Source organism: Rhipicephalus microplus, chromosome 8 (assembly GCF_043290135.1).
Source record: "Rhipicephalus microplus isolate Deutch F79 chromosome 8, USDA_Rmic, whole genome shotgun sequence".
Lineage (NCBI taxonomy): Eukaryota > Metazoa > Arthropoda > Arachnida > Ixodida > Ixodidae > Rhipicephalus > Rhipicephalus microplus.
In genome coordinates this window covers 93,204,150-93,227,588 of record NC_134707.1, presented here as the reverse complement: position 1 = coordinate 93,227,588, position 23,439 = coordinate 93,204,150, and the positions used below count along the sequence as shown (strand labels likewise).

The following is a 23,439-nucleotide window of genomic DNA, read 5'->3' as shown; positions in this document are numbered from 1 at the left end:
GGTATATATTTTACGAGTCGCACAAAGCGCTATGTGCGGGAGCCGATGCAGAGCCCTGCAAGTCTTAGGCATTTCGCCGCGCAAAGGAAGAGGAGAGCTTCGTGGCACGGCTTACGTGAGTGACGAGGCAGAAAGAATTCTCTGGTTTTTTTCCTTGCTCGTCACGACTGGTGCTAACCGATTCGGTGTTGCTCGCCCACGTATCAATAAAGAAGCACAGACAGTATGGTTTTGCTCTCCACCATAACGTCATAACTATTTACACCTATATTAGGACTGGTAAAGCTTAACTCGCCGAACATCAACTTTAAAAAAAAAGTTGTTCATAATATCGAATCAGTTACACACTGGTAAATTTTAGGTGTTTCCGAAGGATATTTTGTGATGTTCCCACCTATATAACGTTAAACATCGTCCAATGGGTTGAATGCATAAAAAGAGCAAAGCTCTTACCTTTGAAGATTAGTCAACTATCTTGCCGCTAACAATTGTCCTCCGAGATAAGTCATCGCAAATTACGGTAACAAATCGCGAAAGCCATGCAGACATAAGACATGAAGACAATTACAAAGATTTCTTCCTTTTGTGATTTAGGGTTACTGAAAACTAAAGGATTTTTTTGTAATGTTTTACCACGCAAAAGAGCATATAGAGGATGACTGTTCCTAATATATTCTACACAGATCCTTATGGCAGCGTATGGCATTGACTAACACTCCCCGGTTTGCATGCACAAAAACCCGCGATAAATTGGTGAGCAGACGGCCGCCGTCATAGATCAAATGACCGAACACTGGGCGCATTATCACAATGTTGGAGGTTCGGTTTCGGCCAGTGGCAAGAAGTCTCTTCGCCCACTTTACTTTCTGCCCGTTTATCCCGTAATTACAAATTTACATTTAGAACAGAACATTTACCGTCCACTGTATCATCTTTGGCTTAATTATCTATTGGTCACTGTTAAGGTTGTGTAAAAAGCGCCTGGTATTCTTTTATTTCACTCATTTTACTCGAGATCAGTCACATAGAATTCAATACGCAGAACAGCCTGCGACAGTCTAGGAGACGCCTTTTGTTGTATTTTGTTTCCACATACACGGCTCGACAAAGTTCATTTATGAGGTCTTTGAAAAAAGGCAGGAGAGACTCCGTGTTACCACTTACCTTTAGAGCCAGTGTGTTGTTAAGCTCGCCGAGTGTAAGGACTTTCGACGAATTAGATATAATCCCGTACGTGAACGTCGGACTGCCGAGGTATTCCTCGGTGCGGTCAGCGACATTGGTTGGCTCACAAAGCTGAAAGTGACATAAAAAACTGAAATCAGTTACCCTACTATGAATACAGAGAAAGTGAGTAGCATGATGTGATATGAATTGAACTGATGTTTATGTTCACTTCACACAAACGGCAAGGCTGTATCTAAAGGCTGGAGTGCCTGACCAAGGCATTGGCTGCTTTGTACAGGCTGACATGAATGAACACAAACACTGTTACATAGTTAGCTGCATTTGCCAGTAAAACATAATGTTACTGTTAAGCATGAAGCGTAGACAAAATGAAAGCATCCTAAAAAACATATACAAGCTTACACATAGCAACGTTATCGCAACGTGATCACGCTATTATCCCCATTCTTGCAGATCGCACTGGTTCTTTCATAACACGACTATGACGTTCTTGTTTGAGGCAAGAGTGCAGTGTTTGCCGAGTGTGGGTGGAATCTTGCTTTGTCACCTTGCTGGTTACGGGAGTTCTGTGCAGTGTCAATTTTTATGAACGAGAACATAGCAGCGCATTGTCTGCGCGCTCCTGCAGCTGCTGGAAGCGCGTTCAAATGGGAGCGAAAGCAAGCACAGCCTCTTTTTGTGTCCTATCGCGGTGAGCAAAACAAGCAGTCATTGGTGATATGGAACGAGCGGAGAGAATACAACTTCCTCCTCTCTTCAAAGTGATTACCGGTGTCTTGTGTAATATCCTTAAAGGGGGTTTTCTATCACCAAAGAATGCTTGTTTCGCTTGCCATGAGATGACGCAAAAATAGGTTGTGCTTGTTTTCGCTCCCACTGAAGGCCACGAGCTCCTGTGTACCCTTTCCTAAAAATTGACACTGTATATGTCGTCTGTAGCCAGTTGCATCATGATAGTTTCACGCATCAGATGTAGAGACCAAGCACTGGCAAAGTGTGTGTACGAGAAGCTATCGTTGTGTTTCGTTCGGTGGTGATGCCATCTTTTTGGGCGCCACGGGAGAGAGGTGAATGTTCCCGAAATGTTTATAGCACTTTAAAGGAGATGACTGGAAATACTTCTCAGTTATTTCTTTTAAATGTATTATCTTAGACGTGGTTTGTTAATTTGCACGCGATGTGTTTTTTATTACCAGCTTTATTATAGACTCTAATGAGCGCTCTATTGTTAGCAGGGTCACGCTACAAGAAACGCATGGATGATCGACAAACCAAGTTTCTAGAGTGCTCAACGCCCGGAAAGTGTTGAAAATGCCACATTCATCAGCTCTAGTAAAAGAAATGAAATAGAAAAGCAATGGTAAAATTTTCAGTGTTACAGCAGCGGTGAATATAGACGCACGTGAAGGAAGTCTTGAATGATGGCCGAATATCTTTTCGTAACGTGACAATAAAACTGGACCGGTATATTCAAGAGAAAAACAGTCGCTGTAACCCACAATAGCGTTACATACTATGAGCCAAGGTCCCCCAGGGAAAGATATAGTTAGACTGTTCCGTGGGGGTCACACGCTCTTCTAAAACTCATATGGCACCCACTACGTCCGCAACGCCTGCTAACGCTATTGTAAATCTCCCTAATAGAAGCAATGTTATTGAGACACCAAGCACTGTTATTGTGCCAATTAGGATTATGCTATATAAATGCATAAAAATTAGATCGTAGGTCACTTAAACTGAAATCACTAATCTCACATCAATTAACACATTTCTAGTCAAGACATAAAAAATACTTGTCAAGTTAAGCCGTAGCTAAGTATGCCATCAAAGCTGAGAACGATTGACTTGCTCTTTGCTCCGAATCACATAGAGTGACGTTCAGTTGCAAAACTGATGGTGAGACAACCACTCAGGCGTTGCTGCACTGTTCAAGTGCTCGCTGAGTGGAGGCGCTGACGCGTTCGTGCACCTTGTTCCTAGAAAACAGTTTGAAATGCCGCACATGCATTTGTGATGCCAGACATGTTTTTGTTGGCGATTTACGCCACCTTTCTCTCTCTCAGCATTTTCTTCCTGTCACGACGACGTGGGGCAAGCTCGCAGCCAACCCGAGAAGCGAGCGTGATCCTGCATAGCACTCTCGTTTCGCTAGACTGAATGCCTTCATGTAGCACGCCAGGAATTATTCGTTAGCCCAGAGCACGTTGAATAATCACGTGCTTCGTGACTCCAGCTGGCAGCAGTGTTCGACACTTGCCTTCGCCTTCATGCCTGCTAGTGGCACTGACTAGCACTCTAGGGTTTCGATGTACGTATGTTGCCCGTGAAGTCGACAAGGAGATGAGCACCGTTGTAGCTCAGCTGGTACAGCAACGGACGCATTACGTGAAAGGCGCTGCTGCCATTCCTGCCAACGCTCTTTTAGTTTACTTTACTTTGTTTAAACTTACATCATGATGCTAAAAATCACAATATTACTTCCATTGAGTTTCTGGTCTATTATTATAGTTGTGTTGTGCCAAGCAGAGAAGAAAGAGCTCGTCGAAGTTCTGTTTATTTCGGTTCACTTTAGAGCGCTACTAGTTGCAAAGAGTGAGCACAGATTGGTCGCAGAGAGTGAGTGCAAAGAGTGAGCGCAGAGTGAGCACATACCGCTTGCCGTTGTCTCATCACGGACACGCATGGCTTGTAAAGGCTTACATTAAGTGATCTTATTGTGTTATTCATGACGTATTGAAGGGCGGACATTTCGAAGGAGATGCCCGTGATTGTTGAGGGTTTCTTATATGTGCTTCCCTGTGACACTGCATACCAAGCATGTTCCTGAAAAGAACAGTGAAAATGCATTCGAACAAAGCTTACCATAAGTGCTTTATGAAATCTGCCACATAATTTTTTTTCATTTTTAGTCGACATTTTTACCTAAACATCGTGCTATGATTACGAACTTTCCACATACTAGACCTAATTGTACAGTGGCGTACTGGCGGCGCTATTTTCTGATGTGACCTACTGGGCACAACCGAAAAAAGAAAGATTCCAGCAAGAACAGAATATGAGCACTTGGACTGCCAGGCAAATATCCCAGCGCAGACACACACCTTTGTATTGAACTTCTTTGCAAACAGACCTTATGCAGGTGCCATGTCAGGTAAGAAACAATATAGGAGACCTTGGCTTCACAATCTTTCCAGGCATCTTAAAATGAGAATTCGGCAACAAAGGGGCTAGCTTGATCTTTCTTCAACTTACAAACGGCTAGGCAAAAAAAAAATGGTCGTTATCAATCACTGCACGAAGAGGCAAAAATAAATACGTGCATTGCATTACGAAACAGTTGAAAGGTCCTACAAATATTCAGAAAAATGCCCTGTGTGTGAAGGGGGCGTCACAGAAAGACAATATGGCTTACTTTGGCTTCTTTAGATGCTGCAGTGTCCAACAGGGATGTTCACTAACTTAGGAAGGGGTGTAAAGGGCCTAGGTCTTGATTCAGCGCGAAAAGGCCCAGGTCTCGACACGGCCTCACGGACCCCTCCTTGAAAACAATCTGCGCAGTGGCACGTTCCCATACAGGCCGCAGTAGCGTTACTATTGCGCCTCAGGGACGAGTGACACTCGTGATGGCTCTGCTGTCCATTTCCGAGCACCCACAGGAAGCATTCCTTAGAAATGATTATGGTACACTGACGTCATCTCATACTCGACATCTCCAATAACCGTTACAGCCGACGATGCTTCTGTTGTGTCATGTATGAGCCAGGTTATGCTTCAGGGACTAAGAGAGAAAAAATAAAGGAAAGACGGGGAGGTTCACCAGAATAAGGTTCCGGTTTGCTATCCTGTGCTTCGGAAGGGTAGAAGGGGTGTAAAAGAGTGAAAGGGAAGAACAAGAGCTGGTGACAGTAGAGCCAACGATGTCGCTGGAGCACTATTTGAGCACTATTGGAAGCAAAGCTGTCAGCCAACAGTCACAGTTTGTCTGTGAGTCCCGTTACTTGCGAAACGCTCCACAACGACTTCAGAGCAGCTCATGACGTAGATCGAGTAGACCAAGGGCCCCAGTATTTTAATCTCTGTCAGGCGGTGGTTGTCCAGCTGTCCTAGGGCGCTTGAGAGGCTCGCTCTTTCACAGTTGAAGCGGGTGAAGTCGCTAAGAAAGTGCTCGACTGTTTCGCTGCGTTCGCATATTTCACATAACGGGCTGTCAGTCACTTTATTAGGAAGTGAATAGGGAATGCCGTTTCATGCCAAAAAGAATGCCTTTGAGAATACCACTTCATGCCAATAATGGGCAAGGAAAGTAGTGTAACGTCGTCATAAGCCGAGTGGGAGATTAGCGGGGGGTCAGGATCCAAAACATCTAGCCGTGCATTTGTGAAAGAAGATGAACACCATAAGTCTACCGTTAGACGACGTGCTAGCACATATCTGGTCACACAGCTATTGTTTTGTTTATTATGCGAGCTCGTTACCCATATACTTCACAACAACCTCAGGTCCTCGATTGGGCACATAAAGGCTGATGTAGATATTGCACGAAATGAGTGGCATGTGCAAGTGGCGCGTGGCGCCAACAGTAGCACCAGCTCACAACTTTGAATATTTTTTTGGCATAGAAGCTAAGACACGTTCATTGTCCTATCCTAGAGCTCATACATTGAGAAAGCCAAAAAGGATTTCTTGGTCGCATGGCATGCATAGCATACGTCATTGCATAATGTACCGCTACGTCACGTGCCGACAGTCTTCGATGCAACGGTACAAACGAATTCGTCAAAAGTCACCACTCTTGCGTGCAATGAGACAACTCACCAGGTCGAAGTATTGTTGGTTCAAACGTTTGACTGGATTGGGCGGTGCGGCGACGCAGGCACCCTGGGGGCTGATCCATCCCGCCGAAGCAATCAATATGACGATATTTGCCTCCAAATTTCTGCAGTGAGGAAACACTGACCATGAATCGTTGAAGCATTGTTCGTGATAGTTCGTTTAGAAATAGATTGAATTGGTTACATTTGCACAGCTGAGGTCATATCTAACAAACAGTATGCCACTAATCTATATTCTTAATCGGAAAGTTCATCTCGCATCAAGTCAGTAGATCACCTGAAGATTGCCAAAGGTCGGAATGCGCACGCTTTCAGCATGTTTTCCTGCCTAAGGTAACACTCTGCGCCTGTTGTAAACTATCATCCTTTATGAAAGGTAACATGCGAGCTCGTGGTCTGCGCTCGGTGGCAGTTGCCTACAGTGTCATCAAACGACAGCTACGAAAATCACTTCCGCTCCAGTCGTCAGGGATTGGCAAAAAACAACAACAGCGAGTCATGGCCAATGTACAAGCAATGCTAGTTTAAGTTCCCGCTGTCGTCTCGCAACCAGTGGTGCCGGTCTTAAGTGTACATGCTTTCTTCAGCTCTCGTTGGTGGTGTTTTACTGAGCCGCGATGGAGGGGAGACCATGCGCTCGCACGTTTCCTTTTACAAAAAAGAGGGCATGCATTGTTCTTGCTGTACGCACTATCGTGACAGGGAATTTAATGTCATAGTCTTGAATGCTGTCTCATTCGAAAGAATGCTGTTTACGCATAACTTTCGTAAAGAGCTTAACCACTACTGCGAAAAATGACTGGTGTGAGTTGCGCGGAGGCACGCCAACCATAAATATTTCCTGAAATGAGGCCAGTAGCGATTTATTTATTTTTTCGAAAGCACACCTGTCGAAGGTTCTGGCTTGTTGGAAAGTCACCAATTTCCATTCATTATTTTTGGTAAAACATTCCTCACCTAGCAAATTTTGAAATGAAGTGGCAGGAAAGAACGGTTCTACAGGTATGGGCATGATAAATGTTGTGGACGGAATTTTCTCCAGAAGTATGCTGGTCTTACAAACGTATTCGTAGAGATGTGATGAAGCGAAAACTGCTGCATCTGCATTCAAAACAAAGTAACTACATTTCTACCGCTACAATGTCGTGATGTGACTCTTAATCAAGAAGAGTGCAATAAGGTGCATTTGCAGAGTTTTTTGTCAACGAGTGATGCAAGACTCAACGCTGGTTACGCAAGTGCGATTGTGCATTCAAGCTTTCTGTGAAACAAGTAACAAAAATCTGTTCAATATGAGTGTTCCGAAGCACAATACTGAAGTTATCTCTCGGCTGGTAATTCGGTACTACAGCGCGAGCGGAGACTGCCCTGCTATGTGTCCTCGTTGGCTGGCTATCAGCATTGTCTACCGTGAATTTACACTGCCGGGGCAACGTTCGAAATTCTTGGCTTTGGAACTATCACGCTGTAGTTCTGCGAGCACAAAGTTATTTGCGAGTGAAACTAGCCAACCTATTGTTTTACCTAAGTTCTTTTCATGAGTGACATCAAGCCTATCAGGCCAGCATTTTTCGGCGGGCTGGTCAAGTTGCCGGCTCTGAACGCTGACAGTAAGCGTTCATTTACAAAAAACTCCCTTAGGCAAATAGCCAGTAATAACCGAACATTGTAGGGAATATTGGCACATTTTTGGAGTATCGCGGAAAAAGAGTTTCGGCTGCGGTAAGGACTCACTAATATATATTAGTGTGCGAAAGAACGAGTTTATAGGATAACAGTGAGGTGATTACTTATCCAAAGCATTCACCAATCATCTCAAGATCAGTTTAATAATGATGCTTTTCACATATTTTTTCGCGTTGCTTGGAGAAATATATTTATTTGTAGCTGCTTCAGTTAGACCCACCGAAGTGTCTCATTTTCGCAGGTGTATTCAACAGAAGATGGCTCTCGAAAGAAAGGAGCAATTACAAGACCGGGAAACCTAAGGCAGTAAGTAACATTATTGTTGAAGCCAGGCTGTTTGCTGCATAGTTGAAATGTGGCTTCATGTTGGCTGTTTTGTGTAATAGCTCAATGGAGAAAAAGGTACAAGTTAGCAATTAGTCTTTTCCGGTTGACCTGCATGCCTTCTCAATCTGACTCAATCTTCAGGTAAGATGAAAGTGAGATAGTGGACGCTTTAACTACTTACTTTACTGCGTCACGGAATCCTTGTTTCATCTTCATTCTATATATATTAGCGAAGTCGTAGGCGCCAATAGCGAGGACAAGCTTCGCTGTCTCTTCATGCTGTATCTCTTTCATTTTCTGGAACATCACAAAATAATGAGTTTCATAATTATAGTTATACGTCAAAAACAATATCATTGTGACAAACGCCGTAGTGTGAAGATAGGAAAATTTTGAACACATTGGTTGAATTAACGTGCATCAAAAATCGAAACACACGGCTGCTAGCATTTTCAATGCATAGACTTGCGGTGCCGTGATGGTGATGGTATTTGCACCAGTTCACCTCTGGAACTCGATCACCGTGCGAACCACACTTCAAGCGCACAGCAATGATAAGCAGCACGGCGACTTGATAAATGGTGCCTATTTGAGCACATTAACATTGTCTTAACAAGACCACTCATAAAATGTTTCTAGTTATTGTCGCAGTGATAGCGTGTGCGCTGTTACTAGAACAAGATAATGAATTATTTGACAAAAAAAAACACAAGACGAGGTAGACGTTTGTCTTTATCAAGCTTACTAATGTATTTTTTTGCGCTAAGAATCCTTTCTGCTGCTATAGAACGTGAATTCGGAATACAACAAAATCACATGGCGTCATTCCACTCTCCCTCACTTGGAGATTTTTGTATTTGGTTACTAAAACTCTCTTTTTGTTAGCGTCCATTCAGAGTTTAAGCAAAAAGTAGGTGTCACAAGTGCCCCTGACGTACTTTTTAATGACAGCAGTTTACTGTAAATTTGCCTCTCCAGTAATCATTCATTAAAATTTCAAGAACATCAACCGTTACTCAAACTAAAATATTCTGGATTGGTAGTTTGCAAAACAATGCCTCATTTTTGATGTTCAAATCATTATGGAAAACTCCTTATGAGACCGCATCACTGTGGCGACCCTAGAGAATCTCAGACGGCGGCCTCTACGTTCTTACTGAGGCCGCAGTGCTTTGGAGGCCCAGCTTGTCCTCTTGCGTTTTTCGTATGGCATCGTCAGGCGCCCAGCAAAGCCCGGAGAAAAGAATGATGACAAAAAGATAAGAAAGAGACAGAAAAAATGTGTGTGCGGCCTCTCTTGCAGGGTGCTGCAGTCAGGTGCGTGTTGCCAAAATGTTTTATATTGTTAGTACTTGTTGGTTGCCTCTAGCAGTTAGAATATCCTTCCTTCCTTCCTTCCTTCCTTCCTTCCTTCCTTCCTTCCTTCCTTCCTTCCTTCCTTCCTTCCTTCCTTCCTTCCTTCCTTCCTTCCTTCCTTCCTTCCTTCCTTCCTTCCTACCTACCTACCTACCTACCTACCTACCTACCTACCTACCTACCTACCTACCTACCTACCCACCTACCCACCTACCTACCTACCTACCTATCTACCTACCTACCTACCTACCTACCTATCTACCTATCTACCTATCTACCTACCTACCTACCGACCTGAAGCACACCCTTGGTGCTCCTAACCGTGTACCGGAAGTCCTTTTGAAACGAAAGAACGGTGAGAAGCCCGTAGTGCCTGATGCCTTTCTTCCGTAGTGCGTCAAGGTCACTGAAGGCACTGTCCAAACCATTCGGCGTTACATTCCTGCATTGTAAGTTGAAATTGTAATACGGCGATTACAGAAACCACCTCAACATACTGGAGTGTTTACACGAAGTAAAAGATTTTCAGGCGAATGTTCACATGAAGTAAAGGTAATTTGGAATAAATTGCTCCTTAGGGTACTTATTCAGAAAAATAGTTGTTTCGTGAAGGCTTCTCCTAGAAACCTAATTCAAGTGTTGTCGTCATTCGATATGTTTTTGGCAACGGAATCACGCCAACCAAAAAACAAAAACAAAATACGATTTAGAGCAGTACCTTTTTTAAATTCATTACAATCACACATATGCAGAAAAAAGCTCTTGCTGTGAAGTCTTTCGTAAAAAAAATTGCACGTATTCCTGATGAATAATATAATACTCATTGAAATGGCGGGATAATAAAGGGCACTTGCAATCAGTGTCACTCGAAAAAACTCGTATGTGTTTAGAAAAAACTTTTGAAGGCACTTGAATTGCACCTTCAGCAAGAGAACGCAAAAGCGTAAGTGGGCCCTACTAGCAGTGCTTTCTGACCTTTAGCGTTGCTGCGCTTTTCGCTCCAGAGCTCAGCAATGCCACAAGGAAATAAAAATAGTGCGCCAAACATTCGCCGTTTTAAACTCTAAAGTGCCTGCACGTAATATGCAAAAGCTCGTTTATTGGAAACCCGTTATAATACAAAAAACAGCATAACACGGACATATTCGCGGGTAGCGCTAAGGAATTGTATTTTTAATGGTATAAACTTTCTTTAATTAGGTCTAATTGAACAAGCCAGTTGAAAGAGACGATCCACGCAGCACGGCATGCACGAAGCGTGATTTTGTGTGAAGTAACGAAGCGCGAACGCATTCGCTAATAGACGAAACTGCCGTTGGTTTGTACCTGAATTTTTCCGTGGGGCACGTCGGGTTCAATTAAACAATACATTTATATACTGCGAACTTCTGAACATCAAGATATTAGCGTCGTAATCTGCGCTTGTTGGTAAAGAATGGAACGCAAGTAGATGAGTAGCGGTCCGCATGATGAATTGCCCAATAGCTATGTAACGTACAGGCCACGGAGCAAGCATAAATTATAAGTCACTCACCTTTTTTTTTCAGCTTAAATCTTTTGTTGCGTATCCGCGGTGTTTTTGTGGTAACAGTACACGATGAAGTGTTCTTCAGACCTGGTTTCTGCTTCAGACATGGGGGCTTCATGCCACGTCCACAAAGTCGTGAATGACGAGATTCGTGCCTTATACTGAGCTCATATGCAAAATTAGTGCACGATTTACAGGTTCACCAAGAAAACCTACGTGCATTGAAAGAATGCACACCTGTTTATTGTTTTCTTGTTGCTTTCAGTAATTTGGCATTCGGCTCATTTCAGTATCTTTTCCCCGATCCCTTGAAAGCCAGACTATTTGGCTTTTACTGTAGTCGCGAAGAGCTCAAGAATCCGTATTTGTTTGTTGTGTGAGTGCATCCTATTCAGAATTGTGAAGTTAGCTTTCCTATCAAGCAGTTTGAACTACTAATGCCTCCTGGTCACTTACCGCAAAGAGCCTGTTTGAGTGAGGTTCAGTACGCTACGACGTTCAAAATGCCAAGGTGGCTTTCTTGATATAAATACTCATAATGGACAATTACCAGCACCTTGAACTAGGACCACGGCTGCGCTTGAGGTGTGATAGATGCCGTCATTACTTTGGCAAGTACGAAGTGCAGAGAAGAGCAATCGCGAATCATGAAAAACAGTCCAATGCAAAGTACTAATTACTACTCTGGGTGGCATCGCCTGCAGCTGTGCCGCTGCACAATATGTTGATTCTGTTGGTGATGATGGCGGCCCAATATGCGAGAGCATTCTGAAATGCGTCCTCCTTAAAACACGTACTCCGCCCCGCCGCGGTGGTCTAGTGGCTAAGGTACTCGGCTACTGACCCGCAGGTCGCGGGTTCGTATCCCGGCTGTGGCGGCTGCATTTTCGATGGAGGCGGAATTGTTGTAGGCCCGTGTGCTCAGATTTGGGTGCACGTTAAAAAACCCCAGGTGGTCGAAATTTCCGGAGCCCTACACTACGGCGTCTTTCATAATCATATGGTGGTTTTGGGACGTTAAATCCCACATATCAATCAAATCAAATAAAGACGTACTCACTTAACAATTCACGTTTTGACGCCAGGTAGAGTTCGGATTTTTCCCACAAAGCATATTATTGCACTATGCCCAGCTGTGAAACAATATGACAATTTCATTGAATTTTTGTGGGGGGGGGGGCACAATTTTTAGTACTGGTAAAATATTTTCTCGCTGATGCAAATTGTTGTTATTTATATACTTATGGTTCTATCACTCTATTTGCTTTTGCCTCAACTTTTGTTCTCGGAAAACACCGACGTTTTCCTCACGATGAACGACGCCATCACGGACACTGAAATTTCTGCATGCGGAAGAGGCTCGTTCGCGCGTTTTCATTTAAAGGTCTTCCGGAAGATCTGTTCAACACAGAGCAGCTCTGTTAACTCATTACCCTATCGGCTGACAACTGTTGCACCCTACTAAAACAACGCTTAGTTGATTCGGCCTGGTTTTGTCGGCATGTTTCGTATTGTGAACAAGCGCAAATATGTCATATTGATCTGATTACCAATGCTTGAATATTGCGCGAAAATACATGAAATTTCCTCCATCACACTCCACATCTTGTCTGCGCGCATTTTACTTGTTTTTTGTTACGATGAAAACAATATCCAGAAAGTGACAATGTCTCACCTTAGCAGAGTGGTACGTTACATGATAGCAAAGCAAGTGGGAGTTGTACCGTTTGGTCGTATTTTTTTTCGTTTTGTTCCTTCGTTCTTCAAGCGCACAAATGACTACCAGAATCACGGGTAACGATATGAGAAATCGTAGCCCAATTGTAGTGTCATATTGCTCGAGGAAATCACCAGATACAATATGCTTAGGAGAGAAAAAAAGTTTCATTTACAAAAGAAGCGGAATTTAGTAATAAACAAAATGAAGTAGGAGTATTACTTCTAAGGAGCATCACTGAAATAAAGTTACATTTAGGAACAACGTTATCGTGCATCGACTGCTACCAGCGTCTCTCTGTCTTTGATGACAACAATGAAACGTACGTCCCAAAGCAAGTTTCCCATCGTTTTCCTCTGTGTTAACTGAAAGGTGCATCTAGTAACAGCATAATATATTCTCAGTCTGTATGACTTCAAGTATATACGATGTTTGTGACTTACTGAAAGTCGAAAGAAATTCCCAGCTGCACAAGCTTATACTTTGGGCCCCTCCTCTGGAAGACATCCCAGCTGACGGGGTCCTTTGCTGCTTCAATGTGGCCACTTGATGCAAACACGCTAGTGTAAAAGAGGTAGTCACAATACTCGTCGTCCGGGTACATGTCTGCTGAGATCGCTGTCTCGCTTACGGTGCAGATTATCAGCTTCACTGGGAGTGGGTAAAAATGAATTAGAGGATAACTGTTCCGTTTATCTATTACCTGTTCTCGTTATCAGGGTGAAAGGCTAAGGTATGTCATGAGACACAAAGTGAGCATCGATGTTGTTGTAGTCAAGATTAGCGATGCGAATGATACTCATTGCGCAATCAATTCACCTTATGACGCCATGATGACGCCAGACCACCGGGACTTGTGACGTCATATGGACAACACACAGTGACAATTGCGGTGTTCTGATGCCATACGGGCATTAAACACACGGCATTTCTGCTTGTTTAAAGGTAGCATGTTCCGGAAGTGGCGTGAGGCGTCGAAAACCTGCAATGTCTGCTATCCAAGAAACTGAAAATTGACAATAAATAGATGGAGCCTTTGGAGTGAAAAGGTAAATGGAACCGCATAAGTACAAAAAGTTAGATGGTGGCTTACCTGTAGCTTCGAGTCAACTAAATAGAATGCGTTATGAAACGTTTTAACCTCTAGCTACACGTACTTCCAAGCTGTACAGCAGAGGACAAAGAATTCAGTCATTTATCGTAACAGTCGCTTGAAAGCGCACAACTATATGACTAAAAAGTCAAAAGTAAGATACCATTTTTTATCGATAACGACATGTAACGCATTTCAGAAGTCGCTTAACAATGCCGTCCATATTGCCGCCGAAACAACAGTGAACAATTCAATAAAGCTCGCATGCGTACTGCTGCACATACCAATGGCTATTTGAAATGATTGCGTTTGTGCGACACCTTTCTTGGGAAAAAATAGTTAAAAAGATAGGTGTAAACATATACAAAAAACAGTCCCTTACCTGTAGTCATCGTGGTAGTAGTAGTTGTAGTAGAACTTGTAGTTGTTGTCGTCGTGGTAGTAGTAGTTGTTGTAGAACTTGTCGTTGTAGTGGTCGTGGTAGTAGTAGTTGTAGTAGAAGTTGTCGTTGTAGTGGTCGTGGTAGTAGTAGTTGTAGTAGAAGTTGTCGTTGTAGTAGTCATGGTAGTAGTAGTTGTAGTGGAACTTGTCGTTGTAGTGATCGTGGTGGACGTGGTTGTGCTTGTAGTTGCTGTAGAAGTAGTTGTCGAGGTTGGTTTCATGGTTGCAGTCGATGTTGTTCTTTTCGTTGTTAATGTGGCAGTCGTGGTTGCATATCTTGTGGTAGGTGCAATCTTGGTTGCTGCTGGCGCGCTCGATATAGTCGCACTTTCTGTAGTCGTAGTCGCGGTATTCGCAGTTGCAGCTGTCGTTGTCATAGCCACTGATGTAGTCGCTATACTGCCGGGGCTTGTACTTAGAGACATGTGGCCTGCGAAATGTTTTAGACAGCACTAAATGTGACGCTCGAAGCACATATCGCATACAGTACACTATATATCCCTACAATTGTGGAGAAACAGGTGCAGCAGCAGTGTTGATGATAATAAAAATGTTTCGAGTTCGTCGCACTCCCCTTGAAAATATGCATCAAACTTGTGACACATAGTAAGGATAATGGTAGTTCATTTTTCGTAACGTATGAGCGCCGTGATGTTCACGGCGCTCATACGCGAGAGTGTATACGCGGCGCTCATACATCACGCGAGAGTGTTGCAGTTATTTTCGTATCAGTAACTGAGAGTTTCTTGATATCCTGGACCTTCGGAGTTTCTGTCGTTTTCATGTGCATTGGGAACAGGCCTTCGTTCAGTTGTCTGTAAGTGAGCACCAGGGTAGCTGCATGTGTGCAACCATGACCAGGAAGAGTCGCATGTCCTGAGCTCCACAGAGTTGGCAACGTACGTACGTGTCGTGTGGTGTGCGGTTTTTAATTTGCTCTGTATTTATTAAGAGACATTACTACTCCTGAAGGCTCTACAGATGTCCTGTGATTTTCTAAAAATAATTTCATATCAAAACTTTGAAGTTCACTCACTTTGACAGTCTACAGTTATACTTTTATATTAATACTAACTACACTACTGTAGGATTGCACAGAGAGTTCAACTTAGGCTGAGAATGACACAACAGGCAATGGCAAGGAAAGTTATAGGTGTAACATTAAAGAAAAAGAAGAGAGCAGAGTGGTTTAGGGAACATGATTGATTGATATGTGGGGATCAATGACCCAAAATTGCCATTCGAGTTTGAGAAAGAACGTAGTGGAGGGCTCCGGAAATTTCGACCACCTGGAACCATTTAACGCGCACTCAAATATGAGCACAAAGAACTGCAGCGTTTTCACCTCCTGCTGCCGAAGACGGGATTCGATCTCGCGATTTGCGGGTCAGCAGCCGAGTAGCCTTAGCCACTAGGTGTGTTCGGTTAGAGAACAAACGGGTTTTAAGGACATCATATTCGAAATACCGAACAATAAATGGTCAAGGGCTGGGCACATAGCGCGAAGTCACGATACCCGATGGTTATTAAGGATCAGAGACTGGATTACAAGAGTTGCAAGCGGGCGGGGGGGGGGGGAGAAAAAGTTAGGCGGGCAGATGCGATTAGGAAGTATGCGGGAATAAAGTGGCAGGAGCAAGCACCGAACCGAGCTCACTGGCGGAACACGGGAAAGGCCTGTGTCTTGAACACGATGGTCCTGCAGGCGTAGCTAGGCTGATCATGATGAATATAATGATTACACTGCTGTAGTGACAATCAAGTTTTATCCTGCGCAAGAAAAGAGCTCAGATAGCACCGGGATTCCGTGACAGAGGCTCTGCCACAGACTCAACGCCAGCTTCTATGACTGAGCGCTGCTCCTTTAGATCAGCAACAGACACAATGCCGCCTCCAGCTGCTCTAAAGGTCTCGGCCGTATCATACTGAATCATCTTCACTATATAAATCGAAGTCACCAGTAATAGTAGCAAAGCTCATCACATGATCTCTAGCTTTGCTCCTTAAGTGGCTTGAAAGCTTCCTGGTGAGTTGACAGGTGTTGGACCGATTGTTTCTGCTATGACAATAGTGTACTGCAGCACCGAAATAGTTTCTTTGTGTCTGCTAGCATACTCGTATTTTACTCGATTTAATATTATGGGCAAATAACCACTACTGCCATTCGATCATGGACAATGTTATTTATATTTGTCTGGTCAGTATCGCTCCATCCACCGCCATATCAACATCTAAAATTAGTCTCATAACAAAAACAAATAAATGCCTTCTATCACACTATGTCCACTCTTACCTCGTGTTCCGAGCCAGTCTCTGCTTCTTGATATTTCGCTCAATGTCTAACGCCGAAACAAGTACTGCCGTTGCATGAACACGAAATCAATAGGGCTCAAGCAATTTCCTGGATTAAGGACATAGCGGAATTTCCTGTCCCGTTGCCAAACCTGGTAATGCCCTTTATGCACTCATCACGAATCACTGCTGCTTATTCCTATCAACATTTACTGATAACCGCGTTCTCTCTTTCACGACAAAGCACAACCTTTTGCGTCAACTTAACACGGGTGAAATTCTCATAATCAGTAGAATGTTTGCGACTATCGTTTAGGTTGTAAGGTAATTTATTGAAAGCTATTGAGCAGGAAAAAGCACCAAATCATAATATAGGCATTCATGAAGCAATAGACGTGTGGTTGGGCATGATAAAAGTGACAATTTTTATCACATTCGCAGTGGATGGCCACATCCCGGTCTATGTAGACATTACTACACACCCGTATATTCGAATGCAGTTACAACACTTCGCGCTATAAGACACTTCAACTCTTTCGAGCACGGAGGTTACCCCAGGTAACCACTTTGTCTTATTTTATTTTCCCTCTTGAAACAAGTGAGTCCTGCATGTTGGATTATAAATGGCCATAGTCTAAACTTTTTAAAAATCTGTCAGAGACGACGCCACTTCGTTTAGAGTTGAATGCGACACATTATGTTTGCTTTCTTTGGACTGCTATCATCCTCAAGGCGTGCTAGGTGGCAGACCCAAGATATGTTTATAGATATCCTGTACTTATTGCTTTGATAATGCAGGAGAGCAAGTTATATGCGTAGCTAACGCTAAGGGCTATAGAAGTGAACAGCTGTATATTCACCAGAAGTAACTACCTCATAGTTTATGAATTATTATTGCAAGTTTTTGTTTATTGCAAGTAAAGTATACTTTGAAAAACATTTCATCAATATTTCCTAATAAAACTGTTTCCCACCAGAAATTCAGCTCTGTGCATGAAAACGTGAAGACCCATGACAAAAAATCACAAAATGTACAGCTACCTGTGGATGCTGAGGTAGAAATCGCCTGTGCCGTTACTCTTCGACTGCCTCCTGTGTGCGGCATCTGTGAAGCCGTTCTTATGACTATTGTGGCGTCTGGTGTAGATGATGAAGGTCCACTACTGTCATAGAGGTCCTCCGCGGTGGTGGCGCTAGAATCATCTGACTCTGCAGGGCAAAAAGTAGTTTGTTGGATAGAGGTACTATGCAGCGGACCGAAAAAAATTACACCATCTCCACGAAGTGGAACTTGGGGTGGTGCGGAGCACCACGGGGAGTTTTTAAGGGGTGTTTACCGGTTTGCAATATAACCTTTGCGGTGAACATTGCGTGTTATTGCTATAACTTAGCTTGTTATCACGCATCGCGTGACTGTTGCGTTGGAGACATCCGCGATGTCCCGCGTCGCCCCATGGTTTCCTTCAGGGAGTTGCTGGAACTTTCATTTAACACGCACGCTGCGAGTTTTTATTGTTGAATAGCCCACAGGAAACATCTTCCGAAAGCACTACTTTGAAGGTAGAGATCCAGTGCTTATATTTCAGGGGAAGCCAGTGAAGGATTGCCATAATAATGGATGGCCAGTGAAGGATTGTGGAGCACCAGCAATCGTTTTTTTTTTTCAATCAAGAAAGTCGCTAGCTGACGCAGCCTGCGTAGGTTCTGCGAGGCGCTGCAGGGAGGAAGGCCTAGGGAAGAGGGGAAGTGAGCGTACTTCAGGAGACACTCCCTGCGTCTGCTGACCTATGCTCGGTTACCCTCTCCCCTGGCCATCACTCCTCTCCATGGCGTCTTAAGAGAAAAGTGGAGGGAGTAATGCGCAGCTGTTGAAGAGAGGGACGGAAGGGATTCGTGCATCCGTAGTGTGAGTGTGGATGCCGGACGCGTGACATACCCGTGAGCAAAAAAATACTCCTCACGTAAGCAAAAAACCATCACACTCGCACATAGCACTCAGTGTGCGTCTGTTTAGCATTTCCCTTGCATTTCCCATAGTGGGCCACGCCTTCATCTGCAAGATCTCATAAATAAATGGGCATGAGACACGTGCAAAAGGCCTGGGATTGGCGATCGCGCATGGATCCACGGAAAAGTACTCGTTGGTATGCGCTCCTCATATTCGCGCACGCGAGTAGTCACAGAAAGGCTCCTGGTGCTCAGACTCCTGAAAACTAACTCATACCCAAGTCCGGTGACCCAGAATAGCATATATCCGGACATTTACCCAATAGCTCTTGCTCAGCCTGTGGCAAGCCTGCTACTTTATGTCGTATGCTTTGGGAGTGCGGGTCGTTGGGCCCTAGGTTCACCAAGGAAGAGTGGGATGCGCTGGTGAAGTCACGGCCATGAAGACTCAATGCTGGCTGTCGACTGTGCCCGTGATCGCGCATGCAGGATAGACCTGTCCATGCCGTCGTGGGATTAGCCGGTGCCCATTTTATCACGTTTTGCTGGACCGAATATAAACATTCTTCTCTTTTTCCTGGCACGTGGCGGCCCGAGCCGTGTTGGAAAACACTGGAGGATAAAGTGAAATTAGACAGTTTGAGAATTGGGGGCCCAAGACACTGGGTCCCCAGGCTTCGTTGCTTAGGTTGCTTTTGCGTTCACAGGATCAGAAAAGTTTGAGAAGTGGGTCCAACACAGGCTGCATTGGGTCAAACGCTCGGAATGCCACCCGTGGCCAAATTCTAAATTATGCGAGACATCGGCTACACCGCAACGTGGCTTGCGCTGCGTCTGCATCGTCTCGCTGGTGATCCAAGGCGTCTTGGTGCCTCACCTTTCAGTACTGTGGAGAATACAGGGCTCCTAAGCTAATAGAAAGGGCGATTAACCTCTCCCCGTGTAATCATTCCCGCCACGTCCTCTGCTCACCATCTTTACGGCATCTGCTCGCCGAATCGTCTATACACACTAACTTCAGATAAGGCTAGTTTGTTAACTTAAAAAAAATATAGTAAAACTATTAAACAAGCAGTCACGCCAGGAACTTGAAGCGTGGATTTGTTGCTCTGCATGCTGAAGATCGGTAGGTGCTCATGCCTGCAGATAACTTCACTTTGTGCCCGTTTCACTCCGTCGCTTATCGTGGCTCTCGCATAACTGCTTCTCCGTTGACGCGTTCCTTCTCCCACTGCAATGCTTCTTTTTTCTCTTTTTTTTGTTGAATCGAAGGAGGACCCGACGCGCACAAAACGTGGGCGGTTGCTTCTGCATGGACGCTGCCATGCTGATTTGCAAACGCAGTTACCGGGAGTGAGAGACAAAAATTATTTCCGGCGTACGAACTACATGCGAACAATAAATGTATCACATAACAATGTCGCGTGACATACACCAAACAAACTCCAATTTTAGTCAACCCGGTCAACTTTGAGGCACATAATATATATGAGATGATGTTTTTATGCGCAACTGTGTGGCTTTCTTACACCCCATAGCTTTGGTAGTGCTGAACCAAAATGTTTTAAGTGTGAATACACCTTATAAGGGACCCCAAACCATCCACCGCCATCGGCATCGTCCGCAGTCTTCTCTGTATCTTTAAAAGAAAGAGGACTTGGCGGGCCGCAGCGCGGCGCTCTACCGAATAAGCCACGGACGCGACGCTGATATCGGTGTCAGTAACGCGCATTATACCCCGTCCCTCTTCGCTCGCTCCTCCGCTCTCCTCGCTCGCTGCAGCTGCGCGTGCACCCCTCTCTCTCGTGCGCCCACCTTCTCCCTCAGTCTCCCGTAGAGAGCGGGTCATGAGGGGGAGTAAAGTTAATATCCGTTGGCATTCGCCAGTGAGTTAACGTAAACTCCCCCGTGTGATCAAATTGCGATTCCCAGGAACCATTACACCATAAAGGTACCATAGTGTGATTAATAAATATAATAGTGCGAATTAATAAATACCCCTCATAGCATCACCCCGTGTATTCGCACTTAACCATGTTCACCCTCGGGTAAATGCTTGGGAGTTTTTGGGTCTTGGGTCAGTATTAGCGCAAGAGCCCAAGATTGGCTTGAGTTTTGCGCATGCGCCTTGGCGCGTCGCAAGCTTCTCAAACTCTCTATTGTCCTGCCGAGCACCGAGCGGAGAAGCGTCGCAGCTATGGCGAAAAATCTAATAACCCAGATCTGGAGGTTGCGGCGTGAGGGTGCCAGAGAGCAGCCGTCGATCTCGGTACGCACCGAGAGACGTTCTCCAGATCTGCAGCACATGGCAACAGGAGTTCTCGGGGCACCTTCCACTCATCATCTTCTGAAAACGTGAAGAGTGGCCTTCAAATCACGGGAAGCCATATGGGGTGAATATAAACATATGTTAGACGCAGGTCATGCTCCATCGTTGCCCGCGCTTCTTCCTGCGTCGTACTGGCGGTAACCAATGCTGGTTTTCCATTTTTAATCGTAGTGCAGTACCACTGGTGTGCCAGTCGGCCAAGAAAAAAGAGCGACTTGAGGCTCGCCGAGGTGCGAGCTAGTGGGAACGAATTGGTTCATCAAGGCTTCCGCTACAAAAAAAAATAAAAGAAACAAGTGGCCTGAATCAGAATCACGGTAAATAACTAGCACCTCGACCAGGGTCCTGAGCCTGAAAGAACAGCGCAAATGCACATAACACCAAAGAAGAAAAGAAACGTGCAACACAAGCGTTGACTAACAGGGCGCGATCCACTGACCAGACGGAGCTGTGTTGCACGAAGTGGTCCGACCCAATTTTGCAGACATTGGCCGATAAGAGTACGCATAAAATAGATGCGTAGACATGTCCTATCTCAGCTTAGCCATAAACCGTCCACAAATGCAGGGCGCAGACGAGCCCATCGCATTTCATGTCCGGGCCCATTTCTATATTGCTTTTTTACCAGCTACCTTCTAGGAGCGTAGCTGACAAACTGAATGTTCCTCTACAAGCTGAATCGCTTCTCTACAAGCCCCAAGAAAACTTACCATAAATGTGCAATAAACAATAGCTCTAAACCAAAATGTTTAACAATCATGACAGTGTGTCTGGTAGACGAATGACTGCATTTGCGCTGTACTTTTGGCCTCGGGAATATGTACCGACTAGACCCAAAGGAAGTTTTATTTTAGTGATCAGAATCAACGACAACAGTGAACGCTAGCAGTGCGCTCACCGCAAGGCTTGCGTGAAAGCTACCAACCGAGCGGATGTCATTTTGTTTGCTGCAGCAATAGTGTTCGCGAGAGGAATGATTTCCTAGCTGGAACAGCCAAAATAAGAGTAAGTCTAAGTAACAAATGGGACTACTCACGCACCTCCTCCCCATGCCTGGGCGCTTTTTTCTTTGCCTTTGTTTGTGTTTGAGCAGCGACCATAAACCTTCTAGCTATTTTATTTTCTTCCTGTGACATTTGAATTTTCTGCTATCACATTTATTAATTTGCTCTTGGTGGAATGGGCATTTTTTCATGTGGAATGTTTTTATGATTTCTCTGGATAAGGTATCCAGAGTCTGGACAAAGCCGTGGCTTCGGCGAAGAGGGGAATATATGATCTGCCATTGCAATTTCTGCAGTGCAATGCATTAATATATGTACGTCCTGAAAAACAATCAATGCATACTCTCCTTTTGCAACACACTGCAGATATTTCGAGGTCGGAACAAGTGGTTGCCCCCTTCGACTAGGTCACTGGTTTTCGCAGATCCTAGCTTCTGTACAAAAGCCGAAACGTGGAATTCTTCGAATATATTGTGAATATAGTATTAGTGTGGAAGAAGAAACGATGTTTCATTTTAGGAGACCTTCCACGAGCCTTTTGTATGGTAGCCGAAACGTCGTTTTCCTTTAATAAATTGTGAAGAAGGCTTCCTTAGGCAAGCGCAAATGCCGTTTTCTTTCAAGATATTTCGAGGAAGACTTCCATATGGAAGCTGAAACGTTGTTTTATTTCAATACAAATTGCACAAGGCTTGCGTACGGAAGCAGAAACAGCATTTTAATTGAAAGGTTTGTGAACGTTTTCATAAGGAAGCCGACACGCCAATTTTGTTAGGCTTTTACTTGGTCCGTGTGCTTTGTTTGCATCATCGCGTTCTGTGTCCAGTAGTAAGTGTACCTCAAAGTTTTCTCTGTTTTATTCACGCTGAAACATAAGGAGCAGATAAATTTCGCGCTTTCCTGGTAATGTAGACACATTCATAGGAAACATCCACAGGAGAGTTATGCCACGAAGAAATGAATTCTCGTAGGTATGGATAATGCCACATATTTGTTCCTGCTTAAAGTCGTCCAGGCGCTGCTTGAAAATGTAGCGCTTCGCGAGCTAACCCGAAGGGTTCACTCTCTTCGGAGTATACGCTGTCCCAAACCGCTTGGAAAACATTCCAGGCGTTTGATAATCTTTTTGCGTAACTTTAAGCCACTAACAATCCCAGTAAGACTTCTTTTTGCATTCAAAAGGCATTCAGACATGTCCAAACACAACTAAACTGTTGAGAGCCGAGCAGAGAAAAAAATAACGATTGCTTGAGCAGAGAAAAGATTACTTTGCCTTACAGACACAGCATCGTAAGCGCTAAGGGTAACGGCATACTACGCAAATCAAGCTACTGAAGAAAAATCTTTGAATATAGCTATGAATAATAGCTGTTGTAAAGAGGTTTTTACGTGTTCTTGGTAACGTGATCAGCATTGTGCATTTCATTTAAGTAGTGAGAAAATAGCTCACCGGTATCGGCTGTAGCAAAGGCGAGTACAATCAGAAGGCACATCAGGACTCCTAGGCACACGCAGGCGACAGTTACCAACAAGATTGCTCTTCCTTGAGACACTCTGCAAAAAAGTTTATTTGACGTTCTTTTTTTTCAGCAAACGTACGAACTCGCGTGTTCTAGAACATTCCTTCACTTCGAAATCCACCTTTATTTGAGAATGTTGATGGCATATTCACCTTTCGACAATAATTTCAGCTGCATTT

General features: G+C 44.3%; 1 protein-coding gene and 1 long non-coding RNA gene across 3 annotated transcripts in view; both read right to left on the bottom strand.

Moving 5' to 3' along the window:
• Positions 1–1,164: 1,164 nt before the first annotated feature.
• LOC142768665 (uncharacterized) lies at positions 1,165–5,076 on the bottom strand. Its single transcript, XR_012885380.1, has 3 exons — positions 4,601–5,076; positions 3,841–4,011; positions 1,165–1,296 (listed from the first exon to the last, which is right to left on the bottom strand). It is a non-coding gene; the product is annotated as an uncharacterized LOC142768665 (long non-coding RNA).
• Positions 5,077–5,276: 200 nt separating this feature from the next.
• Positions 5,277–23,439, bottom strand: part of LOC142769248 (uncharacterized) — a 29,494-nt gene continuing 11,331 nt past the window's right edge. The window contains exons 3-7 of one of the 2 annotated variants that reach the window (XM_075872333.1): positions 23,191–23,294; positions 17,502–17,669; positions 14,110–14,598; positions 13,078–13,285; positions 8,215–8,330 (exon numbers count right to left, since the gene is read on the bottom strand). In XM_075872333.1, coding sequence (XP_075728448.1) covers positions 8,324–8,330; positions 13,078–13,285; positions 14,110–14,598; positions 17,502–17,669; positions 23,191–23,233 — 915 coding nt within the window. In that variant the 5' untranslated portion in view covers positions 23,234–23,294 and the 3' untranslated portion in view covers positions 8,215–8,323. Of the gene's footprint in view, positions 6,125–8,214; positions 8,331–9,683; positions 9,832–13,077; positions 13,286–14,109; positions 14,727–17,501; positions 17,670–23,190; positions 23,295–23,439 lie in introns of those variants that run through there. The other variant, XM_075872332.1, reaches the window with a different exon arrangement.